This window comes from Telopea speciosissima, chromosome 7 (genome assembly GCF_018873765.1).
Source record: "Telopea speciosissima isolate NSW1024214 ecotype Mountain lineage chromosome 7, Tspe_v1, whole genome shotgun sequence".
Classification (NCBI taxonomy): Eukaryota; Viridiplantae; Streptophyta; class Magnoliopsida; order Proteales; family Proteaceae; genus Telopea; species Telopea speciosissima.
Genome location: NC_057922.1, coordinates 35,289,100 through 35,311,808, shown reverse-complemented (window position 1 = coordinate 35,311,808; position 22,709 = coordinate 35,289,100). Strand labels below are relative to the sequence as shown.

General features: G+C 42.1%; 1 protein-coding gene across 2 annotated transcripts; it reads left to right on the top strand.

Moving 5' to 3' along the window:
- The first annotated feature begins 15,748 nt into the window (after nucleotides 1-15,748).
- LOC122666936 (CAP-Gly domain-containing linker protein 1-like) lies at nucleotides 15,749-22,434 on the top strand. 2 transcript variants are annotated; one of them, XM_043863053.1, is made up of 7 exons: nucleotides 15,749-15,896; nucleotides 16,025-16,063; nucleotides 16,159-16,212; nucleotides 16,297-16,350; nucleotides 21,294-21,347; nucleotides 21,826-21,897; nucleotides 22,084-22,434. In XM_043863053.1, exons 1-7 carry the CDS (start codon nucleotides 15,837-15,839, stop codon nucleotides 22,198-22,200), a joined length of 450 nt encoding a protein of 149 aa, XP_043718988.1. In that variant the 5' UTR covers nucleotides 15,749-15,836; the 3' UTR covers nucleotides 22,201-22,434. The 2 variants fall into 2 exon arrangements, with proteins under 2 accessions (XP_043718988.1, XP_043718989.1); XM_043863054.1 differs by lacking the exon at nucleotides 21,826-21,897.
- The last annotated feature ends 275 nt before the right edge of the window (nucleotides 22,435-22,709 follow it).

Here is a 22,709-nt window from a genome sequence, read left to right as displayed (position 1 = left end):
AACTTCTAGTTCCTCCAAGGGTTTTATCTTTGCCTTCGTATCTATCACAGTGGCCAAAAAGCCTTGGCATCCTTCGTCTAACAACCTTCGCTCCTGGATGGCTGATAGGGTTATCTTCCTGGGTTTCCTTCTAGGTTTACTTTGATTAGTGAGGATTGATCCATCATTCATCATGAATACTATCTTCTTCTCCACACACAAGACGTTTGCACCATAGGCGGATAACCAATCCATGCCCAATATCATGTCAAAATCCTTTATACTCATTTTTATCAATCGTGCGGTTAGATTCTTCCCATAAATTTTAATCTGGCAGGGGTCGTATACTTCTTTCAAACTCACGACACTACCAGTCGGTGTGCTGACTACTAATTCGTGCCCAATGTATCTCAATTAATCTTTTGTCCTACTCGCAAAAGTGGTAGAAACGAAAGAGTGGGTTGCGCCCAAGTCGAATAGCACTCGTGCAGGTATGGTTGAGACATTCAGGGTACCTAGGGTTTGTAGGTAGTTTAGCTTACATGAAGTAAGCCAATTATTCCCTATAATTTAGCAATGTTTAGCAAACTTACCTATCAATACATCGGGGTTCGCCTCAGCTTCTTCATTCGTCATGGCAAAAACCTTTCCTCGCGTTCGATTGTCCCGTGGTTGGAAAGGTGTAGTGTAGGGCGGATTTGGCGAGTTGCCATAACCACGCAATCTGCATTCTCTAGCCATGTGTCCTTCTTTATTGCACACATAGCACTTATAGGGTGGAAAAGCAGGTGTTGAGGCTTGGCTCCCTTGACTGGTAGCTGGTCGGGCTGGCGAAGCTGCTGTTGTCGCTTGGCTCGTAGTCGATTGAGCGGGTCGATTGAATACGGGGCAAAAAAGGTTCTGACCCACATTCGGCCTATGGTACGGAGTCGATACGGAATTTGAATTGGTTCCGCGGTAAACTTTATTTGGCCATGCATAGGTATGGAAATTATTTGGCCTCTTGCCTGCAGATGACACTACAGCTTTCTCCTTCTCTTTCTCTTTAAACCTATCTTCCATGGTCTTTGCCTTGTCGACCATCTAAGCATAATCCCAGATGTCCATGATTGACAACACTGATTCGATCTCAATCTTGAGTCCTTTCTCAAATTTCTTTGCCTTACTAACTTCCCCTTTCAGGTGTTCTGGAGCAAAGTGAAACAAGTCTTCAAATTGCTATTGGTAATCCAATACCGACTTGGTTCCTTGCACTAGTGCAATGAATTCAACTTCTTTCCTGTCCCTGAAACTCTCTGGGAAATAGTTCTTGAAGAAAACTTCTTTAAATTGTTCCCACGTGGGGTTCGGGTGAGTAGCTTCCAAGTTAGGCTTAGTAGCTTTCCACCAAGCTTCAGCTTCATTCTGTAACTAATAACCCGCACATATCAATTTCTATGCGTTCGTGTACTCAAGTACTTCAAATGCCTTCTCTAGAGCACTGATCCACCATTCCGGCTACATTGCCTTAGAAGTTATTTTGGAAAATGTAGGCGGTTGGAGTTTCTTGAATCTCTCCATAACCTTGGTGGTAGAGTTCTCTGCTAAGTGTTGAGGCACAGGTGGTGGAAATAGTACGGGCCGGTTGGGTGGGGGTGGTGGTGCCGCACATTCATGCATCATGGTTGCAAACTGTGTGGACATCTGACCAAGCAATTCTTGTTGTTGTTGCATGGTCCGCATCATAGTGGTCATGAATGCAGCCACATCGCCAGCTGCCACATTTGGCTGAGGTGCTGCAGCAGTGGCTTAAGCAGTCGCTGGTGCCTCGGACGAAGCAGCCGATGCCTCAGAATTTTGACCCTCAGTCCCGTTAGGAAGTTCAACCTCCGGTACAACTCGAGGTTGTTTTCCTTTGCGACCACCACGCGAACTCCTTCTGGTGTTGACCATTGTTGCTTCTCTGAAAAGAGGAGCGTGTTCAATATTCCAATATCGTTCATTACGGTCAACAATTATTTCTCTAGTTAGTGCAGGTACAAACCTAGTCCACAGTTCCAGTGAGTTTCATGAGTCACACCAGTAAGGTGGATTTGTTAGATATTTTGTCTTGGTTTATTGTGAGATGTTTTCTTTCGCCTTGTTCTTCGTTTCTCTTTCTTAAGCATTTTATGTAACAATATTCTATGCATTACACTGTATGAAAGATTTCAAATTTTTAAATAGAAGGCTTTTAATTATTTACCTGATCTAACAGGCAAGCAATTCCAGCTTCCTCCCTGTCACAAACTCCATTGCCAGTAGGTACTCTATATCGGCTCTTACTTCTGTAGCTAAGGACATAAAATAGTCTCGCTCTTCCGGTCCACTAATGGCAGCAATGGCTAGATAAAAGTCCAATCTGTTCTCGGCTAGGGGTAATACTAGTCCTATCCATCTCAGTCTCTCTCGTAGTTTTCTAATATAGATCATGATGCTGGGGTCTCCAGTCTTGGCCGAGGTAATAGGTCCTGTCATAGAGAATGGTTCTAAGCATCAGGTTATACTTAATTAAAAGAATTAAGTACATGTCTACTGGAATTTAAATAACTATGAATCCATAAAACTAATCTTGGGTTGGCTCGAGGTACCTCAGTGTCTAAAAGTGTTTGATTGACTAGACAACCTATTATATCCTATTCTTGGCTAACCTAATCTTTGGATAGGGTAAGATCTATGCCCCCCACACGTAGTAAATACATATTACAACATACCTACGTATCTATGTCCGATTTTGCATGGCAACACTCCAGCTAGTTCGTACATCACAATATCATGCACATAGTAATTGGTATTACACACCAATTCCCATAAGTATGTATACATATATATTTATATTTATATATATTAGATACTCATATTAAACATATTAACAAAAATTTTCCCAAGTCCCTATGTTTTTATATTCAAACCCCATGTAAAAATTGCACTCCTTTGAATTTATAAAAGTTGTGTTTGTTTAATTTCTTAGCTTAATAAATTATTTATCCATATATATTTTTTATAAAACCCTAATAAAAGTCTGTACTTTTATGTTTTTCAAGGTTATTTTAGGTAAATCCTAAGTTCCCATGAGTTAGAATCCAAAAATCAGCAAAATGCATTCACAGGGCGATGTCTCTGGGTGTTGCCTGCATCGCCCAGAGAATTGGGGTGCAGGTATATGAGTCCGAGAGGGGCCCATTTCAAACCTAACCTCTTCTAAACTTCTCTAAACACTTGGGAAAGGTCCTTGGAGGGTAGTGTGACTATTCCCACACCAAATCCTCGCATTTCTTCGAGTTCTTTGCGAATCTACATGTGCCTAGGTAAGATTCTTGGTTGCTTTCCCTATTTTAGCTCTTACTTTTGCTTTCCTCATACTTTGGCTAGGGTTTTGCTAAAATTTCTTACCCTAACTGTCTCTTTTCTTCTCTTTTTGTAGAAAAATGTCTATAAGCCACTGCACGGCTAGAAAATCCGTGGCACAGAAGAGACTTCGAGTTGAAAGTGAACGTTCATCATCATCTTCATTTACGATACCTCCATCTTCATCTAGGGATGATTCCTCTTTGAAGGAACCCGAGTTTGATCGATTCCATTTTTCTAGATATAAGCATGTTAAGGTTTGGAAGGATTTTAGGTCTCTAAAAATCGTGAACGGCTGGGTGGTCCGGGTGGAGGACTTTCACCAGTACAGTCTCTTTGCTAGGTTTAATGCCCTAGGTTGGGCTCCTATGTTGTCACCTACCAAGCCTTGTTATCCCAACTTGGTTCGGTTCTTTTACTGTAACTTGGTGCCATCTGGGGCACAAGAGTTCAGACTGTTGAGCAGGGTGAAAGGAGTGGAAATCAGGTTGACCACTGCCTCATTGGCAGAGATTTTGAGTTTACCTAATACTGGGGAGAGGGTTTACTACAAACCTAGGATGGACATCTCTGAGATGTTCTCTTTAGAGACTAGGAGAGGGGCTTTCAGAGCACTGACAGGGTCACAAGACACACCTAAATCTGAGGCTTCCTATAAGCCTAGTGCTAGAGTGATTAGTAGGTGTGTTACCTACAACATCTATCCCAAGGGTGGCAACAGGGGTAGTATCTCTATGATGAGGGCCTACATCACATACTGCTTACTGGGAGCTGGCAGAGGGGGTCCAACCATAAACCTCCCATACCTTTTACTCCAGGTTATGTTGTACCATGCTCAAAACCCAGCTGATGGGAACCTTCCTTATGGGAAGTTCCTCACTCTAGTCTTCCAATATTTTGGGGTTCCTTTGACGGGTGAGTACACGGAGAAGGACAGATCCAAGCCCATTGATAAGACTTCGATTCTAAAGATGAAGGTGCCTGGAGAGGATCCACCAGAGGATGAGGAGATGGTGATGCCTGGCGATGGAGCAACAGGGAGAGGAGCAACTAGAGGAGATGCATGGTGGAGATGAGCACGGTGAGGAGCTAGGAGACATTGAGGGAGACATCCAGGGTGTGCATGGTGAGAGGCAGGACATTGGTACAGAGGATGTGGGTCAGGGCGGCTTTGAGGGTGTTGGCACACAGTTCACTGACTTACCTACCTACGAGGCGACAGGTGCTATCAGTTCTCAGGTTCCAAGACCTTCTGAGTGGGCGCAGATGATGTCACATTTCCAGAGCCTCGGTACTCAGCTTTCAGATATGGCGACCAAGATGGACAAGGGATTCACTTCATTGGAGAGCAGGGTGGGATCTGTTGAACAGCGCTTGGACTTCTAGGACAAATTCTATCACGTTGACTCGCGCCAATCACAGCCTCCTTCGAGCTACCTTCCTCCTACAAAGTAGTTCTCCTGACCAGTACTGGGGTCTTTGCTACGTGATTCAAGTCATCTCTTGTTTTAGTTTAAGTACCTATTTGTGCCTTTTCTTTTGTGTAGGGTTTATATGTAGTTTTTTTTTTTTAGTTTATGTAATTATCTAAGAGTAGTACTTTCAGTCAAAACTTTTGTAGTGGCTCAGCCACAATTATCTTTTATTTAATGAAAATTACGCATTTTCTATTTAATTGCATCTACATCCCCTGTAACTTTTAGTTATTACTTGTTTTAGTGTTAGTAGCTTATTAGCCCTAATCTGCACCCCATGAATATAAGAAGAGCCTCACGCTCTGATACCAAGCTCTGTCACACCCCAAACCATCCCCTGGGAGGATTAGGTAGGTGACCCGGATTGCATAACGACAATCCGCCAAATCCCACAGATCTAGAAGCAGTTCTTACATTCACAGAACCACATTCATCACTTTACCATAAGTAAGATCAAAGTGCTACAGAATAAATTACAATCATAGTAAAAGAGGAAGCATAGCGATACGGGAAATGATGATAATATATACATAAGATTGTTCTGATACATTTCCCCAAACTACCCACAAACTGAAAAGTAAGATTGACAAGGAACAAAACTAAACCGAGTACATACATAAATATATATAGGGTGACTAACTCTAGCCCAAAAAGAAAAAGAAAGAAAACTACAGCAGAACCACAACAGAATGGGGATAAACTCCTAAACAAAACAAAAAGGAGTCCCCAAGATAAAAAGCATCACTTGCACTCTTCAACGGTCTTCATCAATGACTACCAAGAATTGACGCATCATCGGCACGACCTCCGTTGGGGTCCACACCAATATCATCATAATAACTAGGACTCTCGTCCTCGTAATGAGCCTCCATGCCACAGCGGCATCGATCTACAAAATCATCTAAGAAAAATAATGTATAATAGAGTGTGAGCCCCACTGAGCTCGTGAACAAATATATCATCATGCATGCACTTGCAACCACAATCCACATGATCCTACATGATATGCAAGTCAAGATTATTTATTAGTCACCTAGCATTACAACTAAGTTAGGTCTGTGCTACTACAATCCCCAATACATGTATCCCTGGTGTAGGCTTGGTTACCTCTTCCCGTGATACACCCATTGAGTTGTCGGAGAGGACTAGTCAACTCTTGCATTTGTTCACCAAGGTTAGCCCGACCAGCCCTCTGTGATTAACCTGTAGGGTAATCCATCACATTTCTCCTTTCTTTTCTTTTTTGGCATATAGCCTGGCATATAGCTCATAATCACCATTTCGGTGTAAACATATTTCTTTTCATTTCATTTCATTTCTTTTCTCATATACACATATGGTCACCCTCACAGGCATCCAACACCTTAACCCCTGTTGGCAAGGGTGCGTAGCACGGGTGATGAAACTCTAACCCCATGTCTATATGGCATCGTATGAGTCGGGTGATGTCAACCGCATCCCATTCTACGGGCTAGCACAGGCCACATTTCCAAGCCGACTAAGGCATCTAGTCTAACAATCACAATCACCATATAAGATTCACAGTGTTGATCAACAGACAATCATTGTTTAGTAATTTGAGTAAATGATTAGAATTAAATATCACAGCATTTAAGATTTGCCAGCATACAGTTACACATGCATATATGATAATACTTCACTCACTTGAGTTTGATTCTAAGAACTCAGTCGTAAATTCAGTTCCAACAGTAGTCTGATTGTTGTCCTCGAGTGCGGGATCGAGTCCTAGATATAAATCAGAATTTATCGTGTTAGGTTTCCAATCTATCGCTGGTAGTCCTAGGGTTAACCTAAGCTTACTGGGTTGACCCGGTGTCCAGTTGGTTCTCACTTGGAATAACTAGGCCTTGTACTGGGCCTTAGGCTCATGTCCCGATGCATCATCCAGAGATGGTGGTCTAGGGGTAAAATGGTCATTCTCAGTGTTAGAACCTGAACCTAGATTAGATTAGGTTCACAATGTTGTCCACAGGTTGTCTGTGCTATAGGACCAAGCACAGGCAGGGTTTCCATCACCTGCGGGGCCCACTTGGGTTCCAAAGCCAATTCTTCATAAGGGCAGATGTGAAAAAGGGCATTTAGGTCATTTCCTATCTTTTCACACTATCACATGGCTATTGGGTGAGGTTCCCCAGGTCAGATTGCAAAAACTGCAGCAAATCCATCACTGGGCGATGGCTCTGGCTGTTGGGTGCATCGCCCAGAGTCTACAAATCGACAAAGGGTTGAGATTCCAAGGTTGGGCTTCATAGGCAGTGTTCTCAACATCACCCCATGCATGTTAGGGGGTCAAGTAGCCCTAGGGATGATCTCCTTTTTTGTCCAAATGGATTCTCCACTGGGCCCACCATTTGGCTGCCAGAGGCTGCCCAGACAGCCAGTGAATAGTATCACAGGGTTTTCTTCAAGCATGGTTCTCACATTCAGCCACATGCAAGGCTGAAAACAGATGCAATATGGTGGTTCATGGCTGCAATTACCTAGGGCTAGGTCTGTGTAGCCATGGCTTGCATTCCAGGGTTCTAATCAACAAGCCAACAGTGGATCTGGGTAGTGCAGCCATACACAGCCAGATTTCAGCTTCAAGAACAGCATAACAACCTTATAAAATTTAATAAAAATCACAAATCTCCCATGCTCTATGCTTGTATGGCAAATCTGGAGCCATTCCTAGCATTTCCCAGCTATTCTGGGCTGGCAGAGAGTTGAAACACATCCAAAGCATAGGGATTCAAAGGGGTAGCAGGTGTAGGTATGCAGATATATACCTGAGCAGGGCTGGGAGCCACAAAAATCTGGACCCAGGTGTGTGTGAATAGCTTCCCCCTTCTTCCTTCCTCTCTTTCTTCTTCTTCCCCTCTTCTTTCTCTCTCCTTTCTCTCCTCACGGTTCCAACAGTGCTAAGGGTTCTAAATGAGCCCAAGGCACTCCTATTTATAGGCCCAGCCCACACTGAGGCCTGTTTAGCTGGTTAAGTCCATTTTCAAAATGCATTCTTTACTGCATTTTCAGCCATTCTGAGCTCTCTGGTGGGGTCCACAGTGAACCTAGGGTATGAGGTGGTCCCTCAGACTCCCCTCTATCTATGGAGGGTGCCCATGTCCATGTTGGGTGGTCCCTATAATTAAAATCCATTAAAATATGTTGTTTCACTCACAGGGCGATGTCTCTGGGCCTTGTCTGCATCGCCCAGAGATTGTAACAATGTTGAATCTCATTGGGGCTTGCACAGGAGTTTGACCCTTGGTCAGGGCATTATCCCCACATGCCAAACAGAGGTTTTTACACACTTTTCTAGGGGTGGGTCCCACAGCTATGGGGAGGAAAGAGATTACCTGGAGTCCAGGCCATACATCATGTTGTGAATTATACAGCCGTAAGGGTCAATGATCCACCTACTGAAAAGCATGTAGGATGATCCACACAGGGTTTCTTCATCAATCCAAATCACTGGAGTGATACTCCACAGTGTTCTTGGTTGCCTGGTCAGGGATTCCTGTCCTTCAATCAAAATTCCAGCCAGTCAGGAGCAGGGTTTGACAGGTGCCCCAGCTCTTCTTTCTGTTCATTGCTCAATAATGAGCCAACTTGTACGACCTTGGAAGGGTCATCTTTGCTGAGTGGCCAGGGGATGAGGTCCTCCACCAGTCTTCCTCTCTTTTCTGTCAGTTCATCTCTCTGGTCACTGACCAGGTTCTCTATGCACAGTGTCATCCCATGTGTGTCGCCATTGTTCTTCTTCACTAAGGTGGCATAGCAGTCTCTGGCCTTCTTCTGATTACCTCGAACTTCCCCCACTCCGTTGTCAGTGGGGAACTTTATCTTCAGGTGGAGTGGAGACACCACACCTCTAAGGGCTATCAGGGAAGGTCGCCCTAGGAGGCCATTGAATGACACCATGGACCTGACGACCATGAAGTTTACCATGATGGTCACCTATCGAGGGTGCCCTCCAAAGGTGATGGGTAGTTCTATGGTGCCTCTGATGGAGGCTGTAACACCTGAGAATCCATGGAGGTAGGTGGGTTCTGGCTTGAGTTGATCGTCTCCAAATTCGAACTTGCGGTAGGCTTCTAGTGAGAGTACATCCACGGACGCCCCTGTATCTATCAGCACCCTGTGCACGGGTCGGTTGGCTATCTCCACCTGTACTACCAGGGCATCCTCATGTAGAAAGCTCACACCTTCCAAGTCATCATCTGAGAAGGAGATCACCGTCTCAGTATTTGCTATCTTGCTTGGCTTCTCTGCTACTCCCATGAACATGGCATGGGCTTTGGCCTTCCTGGTTGATTCTTGCCCCGATCCTCCAAGTATGGTGAGGATGGGGGCTCCCTTGGTGCCGCTGGGCTCTACTACATCTCTTCTTTCCTCAGTGTGGTCTCTCTCCCTATCTTGGTCCGCTCTTTTTTCTTCCCTCCTTGGTTCTCTTTCTCGGTCACTTCCTCAATCTCCTTGGCCCGAACGGCCTTCACGTCTCCCCTTCACGTACTTGTTCAAACTCCCTGCTCTCACAAGGCCTTCTATCTCCCTCTTCAGTTGGTAGTAGTCTTCTGTGTCATGCCCATAGTCCTTGTGGAAGAGACAGTACTTATTAGGATTGCGCTTCTTAGGTCCTGCCAGCAGCGGTCGTGGCCATCGAATTAGGTCACGGTCCTAGATCTGCATAAGAATTTGGGACCTGGTGGTGTTCAGCGGTGTGAACTTTGGACTACCTGCTCTCTCACTCCTCTCTGGGCAACGATCACTTCTCCCAGATGGGCAATCGCCCTTCTCCTGCAGACGTTCGGTCCTTGACCTCTTACTATCTTTACGGTCATCTGGCACTAACCTCTTGTTGTCCTGTGGCTTGGGTTCAATTGCCTTCTTCCAAGCTTGTACTATCTCGACCATATTGGCAAACTCGTTGCATTGCTCTAGGAGCTCCTTCATGGTCCTGGTCTCTTGAGGCTCCAGGTCCTTGATCAGTTCCATGTCTCGGATACCCCCAGCCAAGGCAGCATGCTGGGTCTGGTAATCTAGGTCTTTGACTTCTAAGGACTCCTTGGTGAACCTGCTGACATACTCCTTGAGGGACTCCCCAGGGTTTTTTTATCACGTTCAGTAGATTGACCGTGGTCTTCTTTTGCTTGACGCTGCTTTGGAAGCAGGTAACAAATTGTTCACATAGCTCTATAAATAACCCAATCGACCATGGTCGCAGTCTGGAAAACCATGAGGTCGCTGCACCCTTGAGGGATGAAGGGAATGCTCGATAGGATATCACATTCGATCCACCATAGAGGGTCATCATCCCGTTGAAGTAGTTGATATGGTCATTAGGGTCGGTGGTACCACTGTAGAGTTCCATGGTGGGTAACCTGAACCTGGATGGGAGTGAGGCTGACATGATCTCTTCTGAGAAGGGGTGTTGTCTAGGGATTGAGTGTGCCTCACCCTTGGTCTGCTTCTTCAACCCTTCCAGCTTCTTGTCCAACTCTCGGAGTCTCTTGTCTAGCTCTTCATCCTGTGTTTGTCCTTCACGTATGACCGATCATTTGCTACGAGCTCGTTTGCGTCCTCTCCTGGAAGTCCCCTCCCGTCTAGATTGTTGGCGAGATGGTGAAGGGTAATGTCGTGATGAATCTTGTCTTAACCGCGAGGGGCTTGCTCCATGGTAAGTCCGGCTTTGCTCTGGTACATAACTTCCTCCTAGTCGACCATCAAACACCGACCTCCGGATGGACTCTTCAGGGTTAGGTATCACTGATCTGTGTGATGGTGTTCTCCCTTGATTCGACCATGCTGGAGGATCCACCGATCTCCCCCTAGGTTGGGAAGGCTCTCCCCGCTACCTGGTGTGCCTCTCTGATCTGTCACCCCTGGGAGGGGACCTCCTGGGGCTCTGTTCCCATCGAGGGTCCGTCCAACTATGGTGTGATGTTGCACGCTACCTCAGATAGTCGTGGAAGAGTCATTGATCCTCGAGGATCTGTCGCTGTAAGTCATTGATCTAACCCATAGTTGCTAGGGCATTGGGGTCAGGTACCACCTCCACCACCACTTCGTTGTTGGGTTCGACTACCGCAACTTGATCACCATTTGGGATCTCCCTCTCCAGAGAGACATGGTTTTGGTTATGGGGTCTGCGATGTGAGCTCTCTGGAGGAGGTGATCCATTCTGCTCCCTCAGGGCATTATTGGTGGAGGGAGTGGTCTTCTTGCCTCGTGGTGCCATGGTTGAACAGATATGGAAACTGGCTAGTAAAGGTGATGGCTAGCGTCGTTCCCACAGACGGCGCCAATCTGTTGAGTCAAGAAATTGCTCAGCAGTAGTTTGAGTGTCGTAACCTGCAAAAGACCCTGGGTGACAAAGGAGAACTGGTGTGGTTTCGGCCTAGGACTCTCCGATTCCTAAGTTAGATCTCTCTGAGCAAATAGATGAATAGTAGTATTCAAGATGAGTTAATAGTAGAGCATGGCGGTGTGGAGAGTCCCAGTTGATGTAGAGTGTCCGTCGTAGGTGATAGAGTCCCTGAGTAGCAGGGCTCATCCTTGACTGGTTGTCTTCCCGTGAAACGTGGTGTCACGATAGACTTGGTAATCGTCTTCCTGAGAGACGTAGTGTCATGATTGACTTGGTATCCTTGGTGGATTGACCTATCTACGTGGTAGATGAGGTTCCTGGTACATGAGTCCTTTCAGGGATTCACATCCTCTACTTCCATTGATGGAACTTCGATCCTACTTCCACGCATTCAGGGAGCAACACCTATACTGACAACCATCCAACAGTTGTTAGTTCAAAATTTCAAATTAAAATGGAATGGGTTTTGAACCACATTAAACCCAAAAATAACCCCGACCGACCCAAACAACCCAAAATCAAACCCAACCCATTAGGCCATTACACGCAAGGGTTTGAAAATGATTTGAATCCCAAATTTCCCAAAGTCTAGACCTTGTTCTTCCCTTACTCTCTTCTTCTTCTTCCACAAATCTGCTTGAACCACACCGAAAATGGGTGACATTGCAGCGTTCATCTGAGCCGCGACAACCATCAAGGGGAAAAAGTGAAACCCTACTTTGCAATCCATCCTTCTGCCTACAAAACCACTGCTTTGCAACTATCATTGCCAAGAAGGAAGCAATCGGTTTCTGCACTAAAGTGGAAACCTCCGTCGATCTGAACCCACCAGAAATAGGTGACATTGCATTATCAAAAAAATGAACTTCAATTTCTATCTTCCAGAACTGGAAATTTAAACTTCACATATAGATCTACCCAATAATGGTAACAAAGCCGATCAAAAAATTTAATTTATTTCTTTATTATGTTTAGGTAGATGATGAATAAGAATGCCCTGTTGGAAAGCAATTTACACAGAAAAAGAAAACCCAAGAAAAATTTCTAATCACCACCCCAGCACATTCTGCAGCTCTCCCCTATAAGCTGAGTCCATAGAAATATCTCTCTCATCCACAGAATCCACTAAATTATTACGAACAACACAGCAATCCTCGTAAGTCCTTCAAATTCCCCGTAAACTGGTGAAATACACAACAATCTTATCCTCTGTTTCGAGTAATCGACTACGATAATCGGATAAAGGTGAAACCCTAGACCTTGAACCCACAAATGTCTGCAATATCTTTGATTGATTCATACCCAGTTGCCTAGACGACATAGCCCGTCTGAAACTAGAAACCACGTTGGGATCCATATCAGCTAAAAGCAATTCCTTCGACATGTGTTTTCAGAGGGGCTTCATCGATGAATTATTATTTCCCCTGGGATCTATCGATGATTCAAATGAATTGTACAATTCCTTCACCTTCCCTTCGTCGATGGAATTTGATTCTGAATTATCTAACTGGTGGCTTCGAAGGAGCTGCAGAGCTTCTTGACGGATCTAGTGCGGGCGAAAAAGGAAGAAGCAACAGAAAGGAGAACAAAAGCTCTATTTTCTTGCTTTATGCTCTGCAGCTTTGGGGTTTAGAAACCCAACTGAATGGTGTCAAACCACACACAGGGTTGAGAGCGAGTGAGAGAGAGAGAGAGAGAGCAAAACTTGATGGAGTTTAGAGATAAGGTTTCAATGGTGTGGTTTCGACAGATTGGTGGAAGAAGAGAGTGAGGGATGAAGAAGGTAGGGGAAAGTGAAATGGGTTGGGTTTGGGTTTGGATTCTTTTTTTCTCCACGCTGGTTGCTGTAGCTCAGATCGACGCTGCAATGTCACCCATTTCTGGTGGGCTTAGATCTACGGAGGTTTCCACTTTGTTGCAGAAATCGGTTGCTTCCTTCTTGGTAACGATGGTTGCAGAGTACGGTTTTGTAGGGTTTCACTTTTTCTCCAGGATGGTTGCTGTGGCTCAGATGGACGCTGCAATGTCACCCATTTTCGGTGTGGATCAGGCAGATTTGGGGAAGAAGAGAGCGAGGGAAGAAGAAGGTCGAGATTTTGGGAAATTTGGGATTCAAATCGTTTTGAAACCTTATCACTTGCGTGTAATGGGTTGGGTTTGGTTTTGGGTCATTTGGGTCGATTGGGGTTGTTTTTGGGTTTAATGTGGTTCAAAACCCATTCCACTTTAATTTGAAATTTTGGACTAACAACCGTTGGATGGTTGTCAGTACAAGTGTCGCACCCAGAATTCGTGGAAGTAGGATGGAAGTTCATCGATGGAAGTAGAGGATGTGAATCCGTCCTTTCAGACTACGTGACTTGATAGGCGATGGCCTAGAGTCCTTGGTGATGTGGTCTGTGTCTTATTAATGGCGGTGGTTCCTGCCGTGTTCGAGGGAGACTGTGCCCAGGGATGACGTGTTCTGGGAATCCATGCCCAGGGTCTTTGTCCGTCTCTAGACCGCGCCCAGGCAGTCCGCGTCCAGTTGATCCGTGCCCGGGGTGGTCCGCACCCTGGCCAGTCCTCGCCCAGGTCTGATCCGCGCCTGGATAGCTCCGCGCCCCATAGTCCGCGGTTAGATAGTTTGCGCCCGGGGTCATGCTGTCCGTGCCCGGGTCCGACTTGGGTCTACTCTTTCTTGGGTTTGCCTGCTTGGTTCTGGTCCTGAGCTGGTCCTCTTTCTTGGGTTAGGACATGTGGCAATCCCTGATTGGTCAGGGTGATTTTGGGTTCATCACAACTACTAGAGATTTTTAACCACTACAAAGATGGGGTTGCCTTATGGCATAAATGTGATACAAGATTCACTAACTAATTGAGAAAGCGTTTGTTTAACCACTTTTTTTCTAGATAAAGGATTTAAAAATGGGAATGTTTTTTTTGTCGGGGAGCACACTCCTGTGTCCAAACATAGGGGCATCCAACATGACCAATACGCCCCTCCTTGGTGTCTGGAATAAGGTGAAGACACGGCCTACATAATGGTAGTACTTGCACTCCCCAATGCTCCTGGTGTCTAGATACATGAAGTAGGTAAGACTAGAAAGATGTTTTGAGTTAGAGCTTGTCCTCCCCAGTGCTTCTGGTGTCTAGATACATGGAGTAGATAAGTGATCTAGTGTAATGTTAATGCCAAATGTCGATCCTCCCCAATGCTCCTTATGTCTGGATACATAAAGTAGAACATATCTGTGATGCTTACTGTATCATCTTTCCTAGTAGTATAGTGCCTGAGACTCGAATAGAAATGTAGAATAATGATACAAGGTCAACTACCACATCAACTAGTTGTGCACTTCGGTAGTTCATTAAATGGAAGTCTTGATCTAATTAAATAAAGAATGAAATTTTATTAGTTGTCTCTTTATTACTATTTCATTTACTGTTCTTCTGTGTGCTTGTATGTATCTGACCATATGCACCTCATTGGGCAATAGCTCACCCTTATTGTGTTAATGGTTTTTAGATGAGGAGACAAGAGAGGAGACTTGTGCAGCTCCAAGGTTTGAGGGTTGAGAACCCTGAAGTAGGATTTACTACTATCTATTTGTTAGATAGATTGTAATAAGATGAGAGATTAAATAGATATTATATTATTTGGGTAAAGTGCTTTAGTCCCATATCGAAAAACTACAAGAGTTATAAATGGTATTGATTATATTATCTTCTTTATCTCTTGACAAAAACCGAAAAAGGGAGACATTCTACGATGTATATGCGAGGACGGCGTAGTTGTACGAGCACACATGCGCATGCGTACATGTGGTGTGGACAGTAGAGGCGTTAGTTGCATCGCGATCTGATCTGGTACGTTGATTTTTTGATGTAATCGAATCCATCGGATTAGAAGATCCTACGGTCACGTTTGATATGATATGATTGTTGTGAATAGCTTCATCTCTGGTTTAATCTAGACCGTTAGATCGGATGACAATCGATCTAATGGCTTAAATACAAAATGAACAGATATGTTTGTTCAGAAGAGGTGATTCACTTCTATCAAAATAGAAATGTAGTGTTCAAATGAAATATCTCTCTCTTGCAATTAGTGTCTCTCAAAGAAATTTTGTATTTCGGAAGAGGTGTTTCATTTCTATAAATGCAAAATGAATAGATAGGTTTGATTTTGAATCATGTGATCTTTGTTTTTTTTTTTTGGTTGAATCATGTGATCTTTGTTAACTACTTAATTGTGTGGGCCAAACTAAACCTGGTTGAGTTATAAGTACTTATAAGTGACTTGACACGAGTCCGACCATAACTCCATATTCCAGATTGAGTTCGCCCGCTCAAATCCATCGTTTTTAATGCAATTTGAAACACAACACATACTGACACACTCCGACACACACGAGACACACCCATTTTACTGTTCAAGTTGCCAACTTCTTTAAACTTTAAACACTTTTATTGTTGATCAGACCAGACCTTCCTTTGTTCAAATCCAATTTCCTTCCCTTGATTTCTTCTTGTTGAGATCTCTGTTCATTCTCAGAACGGGAGTGAAGAAGACTGAAGAAGATCTTGACTGACGGAACCCTAAACCCTAAAAGGTTTAACTTAGGATCATCCAGTTATCCGTACATCTTCGGATCGAAGCATTAATAATGGCGGATTCTGATTCTACACCATCTCCCGCTACTGTTGCTGCTGCACCTCTTTCGGCGGTACAGTTTCTTCCTTCCGAATCTGCATTCTCTCTGTTTTGGTTCCCCTCTCTTATTGTTTCTCTACTTCTGAATCTCTGACTAATGAATAAATTGTTTCTCTTTTTTTTTTTTGCTTTTCCTTCCAGAAAAAGGAGAACTTGATACCTATTAGCTCAAAGATCGCTGTGCGTTGTAGATTTTGTTCTTTGCTTTTCTTCCCTAATACTAATTAAATAAATCTATATTTTGTTAATCTTCTTGAGCTCCCTACTGCTTTCAGGAATTGAGTGAATCACGATCGGAGCTGCTCACTAGAATTCAAGGGTTGAAACAGGTGATTGTTTATTCAACCAATTTGTCTCCGTTTCTCTCTCGCTCACGCGCTCTCTTATATCATGTAAATGTCCTGTGCTTGCAGGACTTACAGAGTTGGAGGTCGAAGTTAGACACTCAAGTCAAGGTCTACCGAGATGTGAGTAATGTTTGTGTTTCATAAACTGTATTCTCTGATTTGTATTTGTTAATATAGATTCTGTTAACATACAGATTGTTTTGTTTCAACTTTCCGATCTTTAATGGAGTTATTATTATCCAAGGTGATCACTTTCCTGGTAATACGAAGAAAATACTCTCTTAGAAGGGTAAATAAAAGAGGCACAACAAAACATTACTTTTCCCGGGTATTCACGGGTTTGTGCTTCCAATTCAAGTGCAAAGTTTTGTGATACTAACATATGGCTTAAGGGAACTTGTATCAAATGGACCTTTATTCCTTTTGCGTTTTGTTTGGTTGGGTGTGGGTATGATGGATCAAGCATGAAAATCTATAAATTTGACTATGCTCTCTACTTAGAATCTTTAATAGCACCATCTATTAATTCATATTCGTCTCTCAGTTTCTGTTATAGTATTTGTTTGTTAATTGACTTAGATTTTTTGAATTCCAGCCTCTGCAATCTAGTTTCCCCCCTTTTGTTTTCTTGTGAACTGGTCTTCAGAAAATGCAGGCTCTTTTCTGCCATGATATAGTGGCCTTGATTTGCAATTCCAAAACATTGGAGTAAAAACCGGCCGTTAAGGTTGGGGATTTTCTCTTGGCATAATTCTCTCTTGTATTTTTTTATGGATTCTGTTGTGTGTGGAGATATGAGTTTAGGAGTCAGTTACGTCTGAAACTCTGAGGATATAACGACTTGGAAGAGGAAATTTGGTGCCATAGGGCAAATAGGGCTTCATATAGCTTGCTTCCATCAGTCCTTTCTTATATTGACTTGTTAAACAAATTTTAGGCTTTTCAAATTTTTTTTTTTTCGGTATTCATGTCTCTAAAAGGATGGCATTACATTATAAATCTTCTGTACTGCCTAATTGAGAGTAGTTTTAGTGAGAGGTCAGAGGAGATGATGGATGGATTAGTTAATCTTTAGGCAACAGTTTGTTGGAAGTCTCGTTTGTAATATTACCAACACTATGGAGAATGTTAACATTGATCTTATGCATGGATGTCATGCAAAAATTAAGAAAGCCGGAGACAATTCAGATGCTCAGGTTGTTATAATATTGTCGTACCTAAGGCTTGAAGTGTGATTAGTTGTGGTTTTATGAACAAGATGTTGTCCAAGTGACTGCATCCATCCGTAATGCATACAGATAACATGAGCTCTTATGCATAAAAATTATGATTTTGTTATGCTGGAAGGTGGACAGACTGCAATAACTGGATTCTGTCTCATGGAGATATCCCTACATTGTATGATGAGAACTGATTGAGCAGAATTTGGATACGGGATGTGAAATCAGCTGGGGGGGTAGGATTAAGTATGTTTAGATTATTTGTAGGAGAATTAACTCTTCTTCCTTAAACTTTTTTTGGTACAGTTTCATAATGGGTTCCACTGGCATATATGTGGCTTGGAGAATACTCATAAGATGCTGCAAGTGATATATTGATGTGGTTCAGAGTCTGTAAAAACCCTCGAAACTCTGGAGTGCTAGAACAATACGTTAGGGACCAGAATTGGGTCCAATAGAAAGGAGGAAATAAAAAAATTATACAAATCCAGAATTTTAATCAGGTTTAGAATAATGGATTAAACTAGAAATTTCCAAACACTACATGTGGACTATAATTATGGGTAAAGTATTTTTAAATTTTTAGAGAACAATTAAAGAAGTAGACGATAGAATAGAGACTAGAAAAGTATAACTTCTCAAAGACAAGAAAACTCTAGTATTGGAGTTGCCCAGTCCTGGTTACTAAATTCAAACCAGAAAATATTAAATTAATGAAACTGTAGATATTGTGATGGGCTGATAGCAGAAAAACAAGAAAACAGGGCAAACCAATTAGATTTAAAGATATAGGGTTTAGAACTGATAGCTAAATTCGGATGAGAAGAGATTTAGGTAACAGACAATATAAGGCCAAGTTTGAAGGCAAACCATTAAATAGAGAGAGATGAATGAATTTTAGCAAACTGAAACTGATTGAGAAACAGGGGTTCCACCTTAAATAGAAAGGAGAAAAAATAAGGAGAAACAAAGAAGAAGAATAAAGAAGAGTTTGGAGTGAACACACTTGATAGGAGAGTTCAAATTAGTCCAGACGACCAACCATAGTTGTCAAGGTGCCGCCTTGGTGTCCAAGTGGTATTTTTGGGGTCTAGGTGACTGTTGCCTTAGTGCAAGCCGCTGGTTTAATTTGTTATTATTTGTTCCATTTATTACGTTTCTATAAGTATCGAACCAGGTTTAACACTGATTTATGCCAAATATCATTTAAGTAATGACTTGCAATTATGTCTCTAGTTACCTAAGATATTATTCATAAATAAGTAAACACTCCCCCAAATGAATCTAAAAAAATAGTTCATAATTCAAATTCCGAAAGGATAAAAACTCAACTCTCTAGTTCAAGAACAAAAACTGAATTTCAGGTGTAGGGGTGATTTTCAACTTTCAAATGTTAGGGTTTTCCTCAAATTAAAAATTTTCATATATCTTATTGTGATAGAAACATCACTAACAACCAAAAGAGTGTCAAATTAATCTTTTGTTTTGATGTCTAAAAATTTATTTCCATTCAAGGAGATTTTAAATAGCATTCGTGCATACCAAATAAGGTTTGACCGGAACATAACTCCTTCAATATAAATCAGATTTAAGCAATCTTTTTTTTTGGGTGAATAGATTTAAGCAATCTTGAATTTGTTGGAAAGCTGGTTTTGTGCTCTACCTAATACAAAAGTAAAAAGGCGTACCCAGTGCACGAGGCTCCCACCACTGTGGGGTCTGGGGAGGGTCATAATGTACGCAGCCTTTCCCCTACTTTCATAGAGAGGCTGTTTCCAGACTCGAACCTGTGACCTCTAGGTCACAATGGAGCAACCTTAACTGTTGCACCAAGGCCCGCCCTCATCTACCTAATACAAAAGTCTCATGTAAAAATAAAATCATTTGACCAGTCAAACTTATTAGAGAACAAGAACATTTCTCTTAATCGAGAGCTGTTTAATTACGTTTAGATAAGATCATATTTTCCAAGAACAATATAAACCAAATGTGAGACTAGCTATACCATGACAATGATCATTTCCAAGAACCGTATAAAACCAAATGTATCTTTTGATTGTTTTAAACTCTCAATATTTTGCTTCTTCAGTTCTGCTGTCTTCGAGTTCTATGTTGATTTTTTATGATATGAGGTATATATTGTAGCTACTAAATAATGTTAGAAAAGAGGGGGAATAAAATATAACACTTGGGTGCCGTGGTCGCCCACCTTGTCACCTAAGCGCTTAGGCACCCCTCCATCACCTTGGGTTGCCTTGACCACTATCCAACCAACAACAACTGCACATAAGACTCAAATTTACTACTCCATTCAATCTGTCAGAGGTAGACTTTATGCTCCGCCAGCTAGTAGGCTATGGATTCATAGCTCCAAGGATTTGCGAGCTATGAATCATCGTGGATTACTTTTCGATCTTGCCACTTGTCATCCATCTATAGACTGGATTTTTAGTGGTATATCAGGGTGGATATAGGTACTAACAAAAACCAACTCATATTGATTCCCATTTTCAAGCTGAAGTTGGAGTCAAAACGAAACTGGACTCGGACTATTCTGCCAAAGTTTATATAGTTTCCTATGATGACTCAAACACTGGTAATTAAAACTAAACAAACTCTTCTAATCATACCTATTGATACCAATTTAAATTAACTTTAATTATAATATTAATCACCCAAAAATTCCTAATCGACTAAGCTACTCTTGCTGGACTTGATAGCCTGGATCTCCTCAAATTGGGCTTCCAAACTAAACAAACTCCTCTAATCATACCTGTCGACAATACCTATTGACACCAGTTTAAATTAACTTTAATTATAATATCAATCATCATAAAATTCCTAAACAACTAAGCTACCCTTGCTGGACTTGATAGCCTGGATCTCCTTGAACAGGGCTTCCAAACTGAATATTGCTTATCCAACCAGGCTATGGCTACTGCATCATATATATTCCTTTTTTTTTATTAGTCGAAAGTGGAACTTGGGACATTTGCTATCTGTAGCTGATTTTGGATCTTGCTTTGATCTCTGTATTAACTGTAATGAAGGGATTTGAAAATTGAATGTAAAGGAGCTTGCTTTTATTGCTTCTGATGTATAAGGCTCTTCTCTATTAGTCATCGTCGAATACAGTAGTAAATAATTATGGTTTCTTCTGTCAAAAAGAGATTTTTTGCGTTGGAAGTAATATGAGTACTGATTTTTATTTATTTAGTACATTACTTAGATATACTTCAGAGTCCAGCCTCCTTACAACTTCTCTCTAGACTATTAGGCACTTCCCTCACTTTATGTTGACTGTTTTTGTGTTTGTACTAATTCTTTATTGATTTTCTTTGATTCTTAGATGTTGCTTGCTCTTCCATTTTCATTGGATGAAGTTGTCTCTTTTTCATAATATCCTTTTGTTTATTCCTGTGTGAAATCGTTGAAGTACGCAAATATGTCTCAAGAGATTGAAAGTTCGATTACTTGTTGAAGTGGGTCACACTTATGTTAATCCACCGAGTCCTCAATACTCCTTTCACTGTACTTTGCCCACGAAATTTTGTGGTTTTAACTGCTTGAAACTCTTTGTTTGCAAGTTTTCTTGGCCAACCCCTATATGATTGGTTGATCTTGTAAATCTATTCTAATTATTAAGCACGAACTAGGAGCAAGTTACATAGAACCAAACCTTATTATAGGCAATATCTCGACAAATAATCCTGTGGATGCGAATTTGACCATTTTCTTTCCTTCTATGACAAGTTATTTTAATTATTTCTCTTTGTGATATTTTCGTTCGACTTCCATCATGTATAGATGGCTAGAACTTATCAATTATCAAATATAATGTAGGAGCTTTCAGAGCTCAAGAAATCTCTCAATGTGGAAGTGGAGCAGCTTAGATCGGTAAGTCCTTGTGAGTACTGTTGTTCCTTTTACCTTTAAAGTTTGAGTTTGGGTGTCCTGGGTGGCTCAACCGCCATTGAATGGACAAGCGTCTTGTTGTGCCATGTGGCAGGTCAGATGTGCTGAAATGTTGTGGACAGGTAGAACCCAATGTCTCCCACTCATGTCAAGTTTCAACCCAAACAGAGTTGGCTGAGAGGCTGGCAAAATATGGCATTGAGAAGTCCAGGGCTATCGATAGGGTGCATGCCAATACATGGGAGGTTATATGATAGAATTTGAATTTGAAATCTGACACAGTGACCAATCCAAACCATTCCCTAGATATACCAAGTTGAGAATTGCCACATCGCTCTTCCATGTGGCAGAACTAGGTGTACCTGTCAGATTCTTTTTGTTGATAGTTGTCCACCATAAAGATATTCTTGCATGTAGCAATATTTTTAAAATGGAATATTGTTTCATTAACTGAAAATAGGAATTTCAAGAACTGAGGACCACTCTTCAACAGCAACATGAGGATGTGACTGCCAGTTTAAGGAATTTGGGGGTATTCCATCTTTAAAGGCTATTTCTTCTTCTGTTTTCTCTCTTCTTAATGTACATTTCATTTGGTTTCCAAATCTGGGCCATTATTTGGCCAAGTAATTGCTTGGACTCAATGAAGACTATTTAAGCTACTTATTTGCTGTCTTAACACATGCTATATTCTAATGTTTTTTATGAGATCCTTCAGTTGCAGGATTTGTCAGAAGATGCCAAGGAGGATACTCGAGATGCACAAACAGAAGGGAACACTGAAGAAGTTACTGCTCCAACTCCTACCTCAGTGGAGAATGGCCAGGAAAATTGACATTAGATTAGTATCTCAAAGGGCAATTCTCATCTCATCCTGAGAAGGCAGACATTCAGCAGTCTTTGAATTCATTGTTTCCAGCATATGATGGGAAGGGCGCCCCAATTTTCATAGCCGAGAATGAAAACTATGGGTAAGTTGAGAGTGACATGGATCGTTATCATGAACCCAGGACCTCTGTATATTAATTGTTTGAGGAGGAGAGTTAAATTTGACCAGTGCTTTTGCCTTTAAAATGAAGCCTCTGCTTCTGATTTGAATTATTATTTTGGAAAAATGCTAATCGGTCACATGGTTCCTACACCTAGACACAGGAGCACGTGAAAAGACCGTTTAGCCCCCAATGAAATCAAAATCTCATCCAAACCAATGCCTCTGTGCGCATTTTCATTGGCCCCACACTGGTGCAACCGTGCAGGGGTCACATGGCTGGTTGGTGTTCTCTTGCCTTTATTATTTTATCTTTAGATACTTGAGCCCCTCGACCCCAAACCCCTTATTAAAGC

Coding starts and splice junctions, on each gene's coding strand:
- LOC122666936 (XM_043863053.1), top strand. CDS start 15,837: ATGGCGGATTCTGATTCTACACCATCTCCCGCTACTGTTGCTGCTGCA. Junction 16,213..16,296: donor GAATTCAAGGGTTGAAACAG/GTGATTGTTTAT, acceptor CTGTGCTTGCAG/GACTTACAGAGTTGGAGGTC. Junction 16,351..21,293: donor AAGTCAAGGTCTACCGAGAT/GTGAGTAATGTT, acceptor AATATAATGTAG/GAGCTTTCAGAGCTCAAGAA.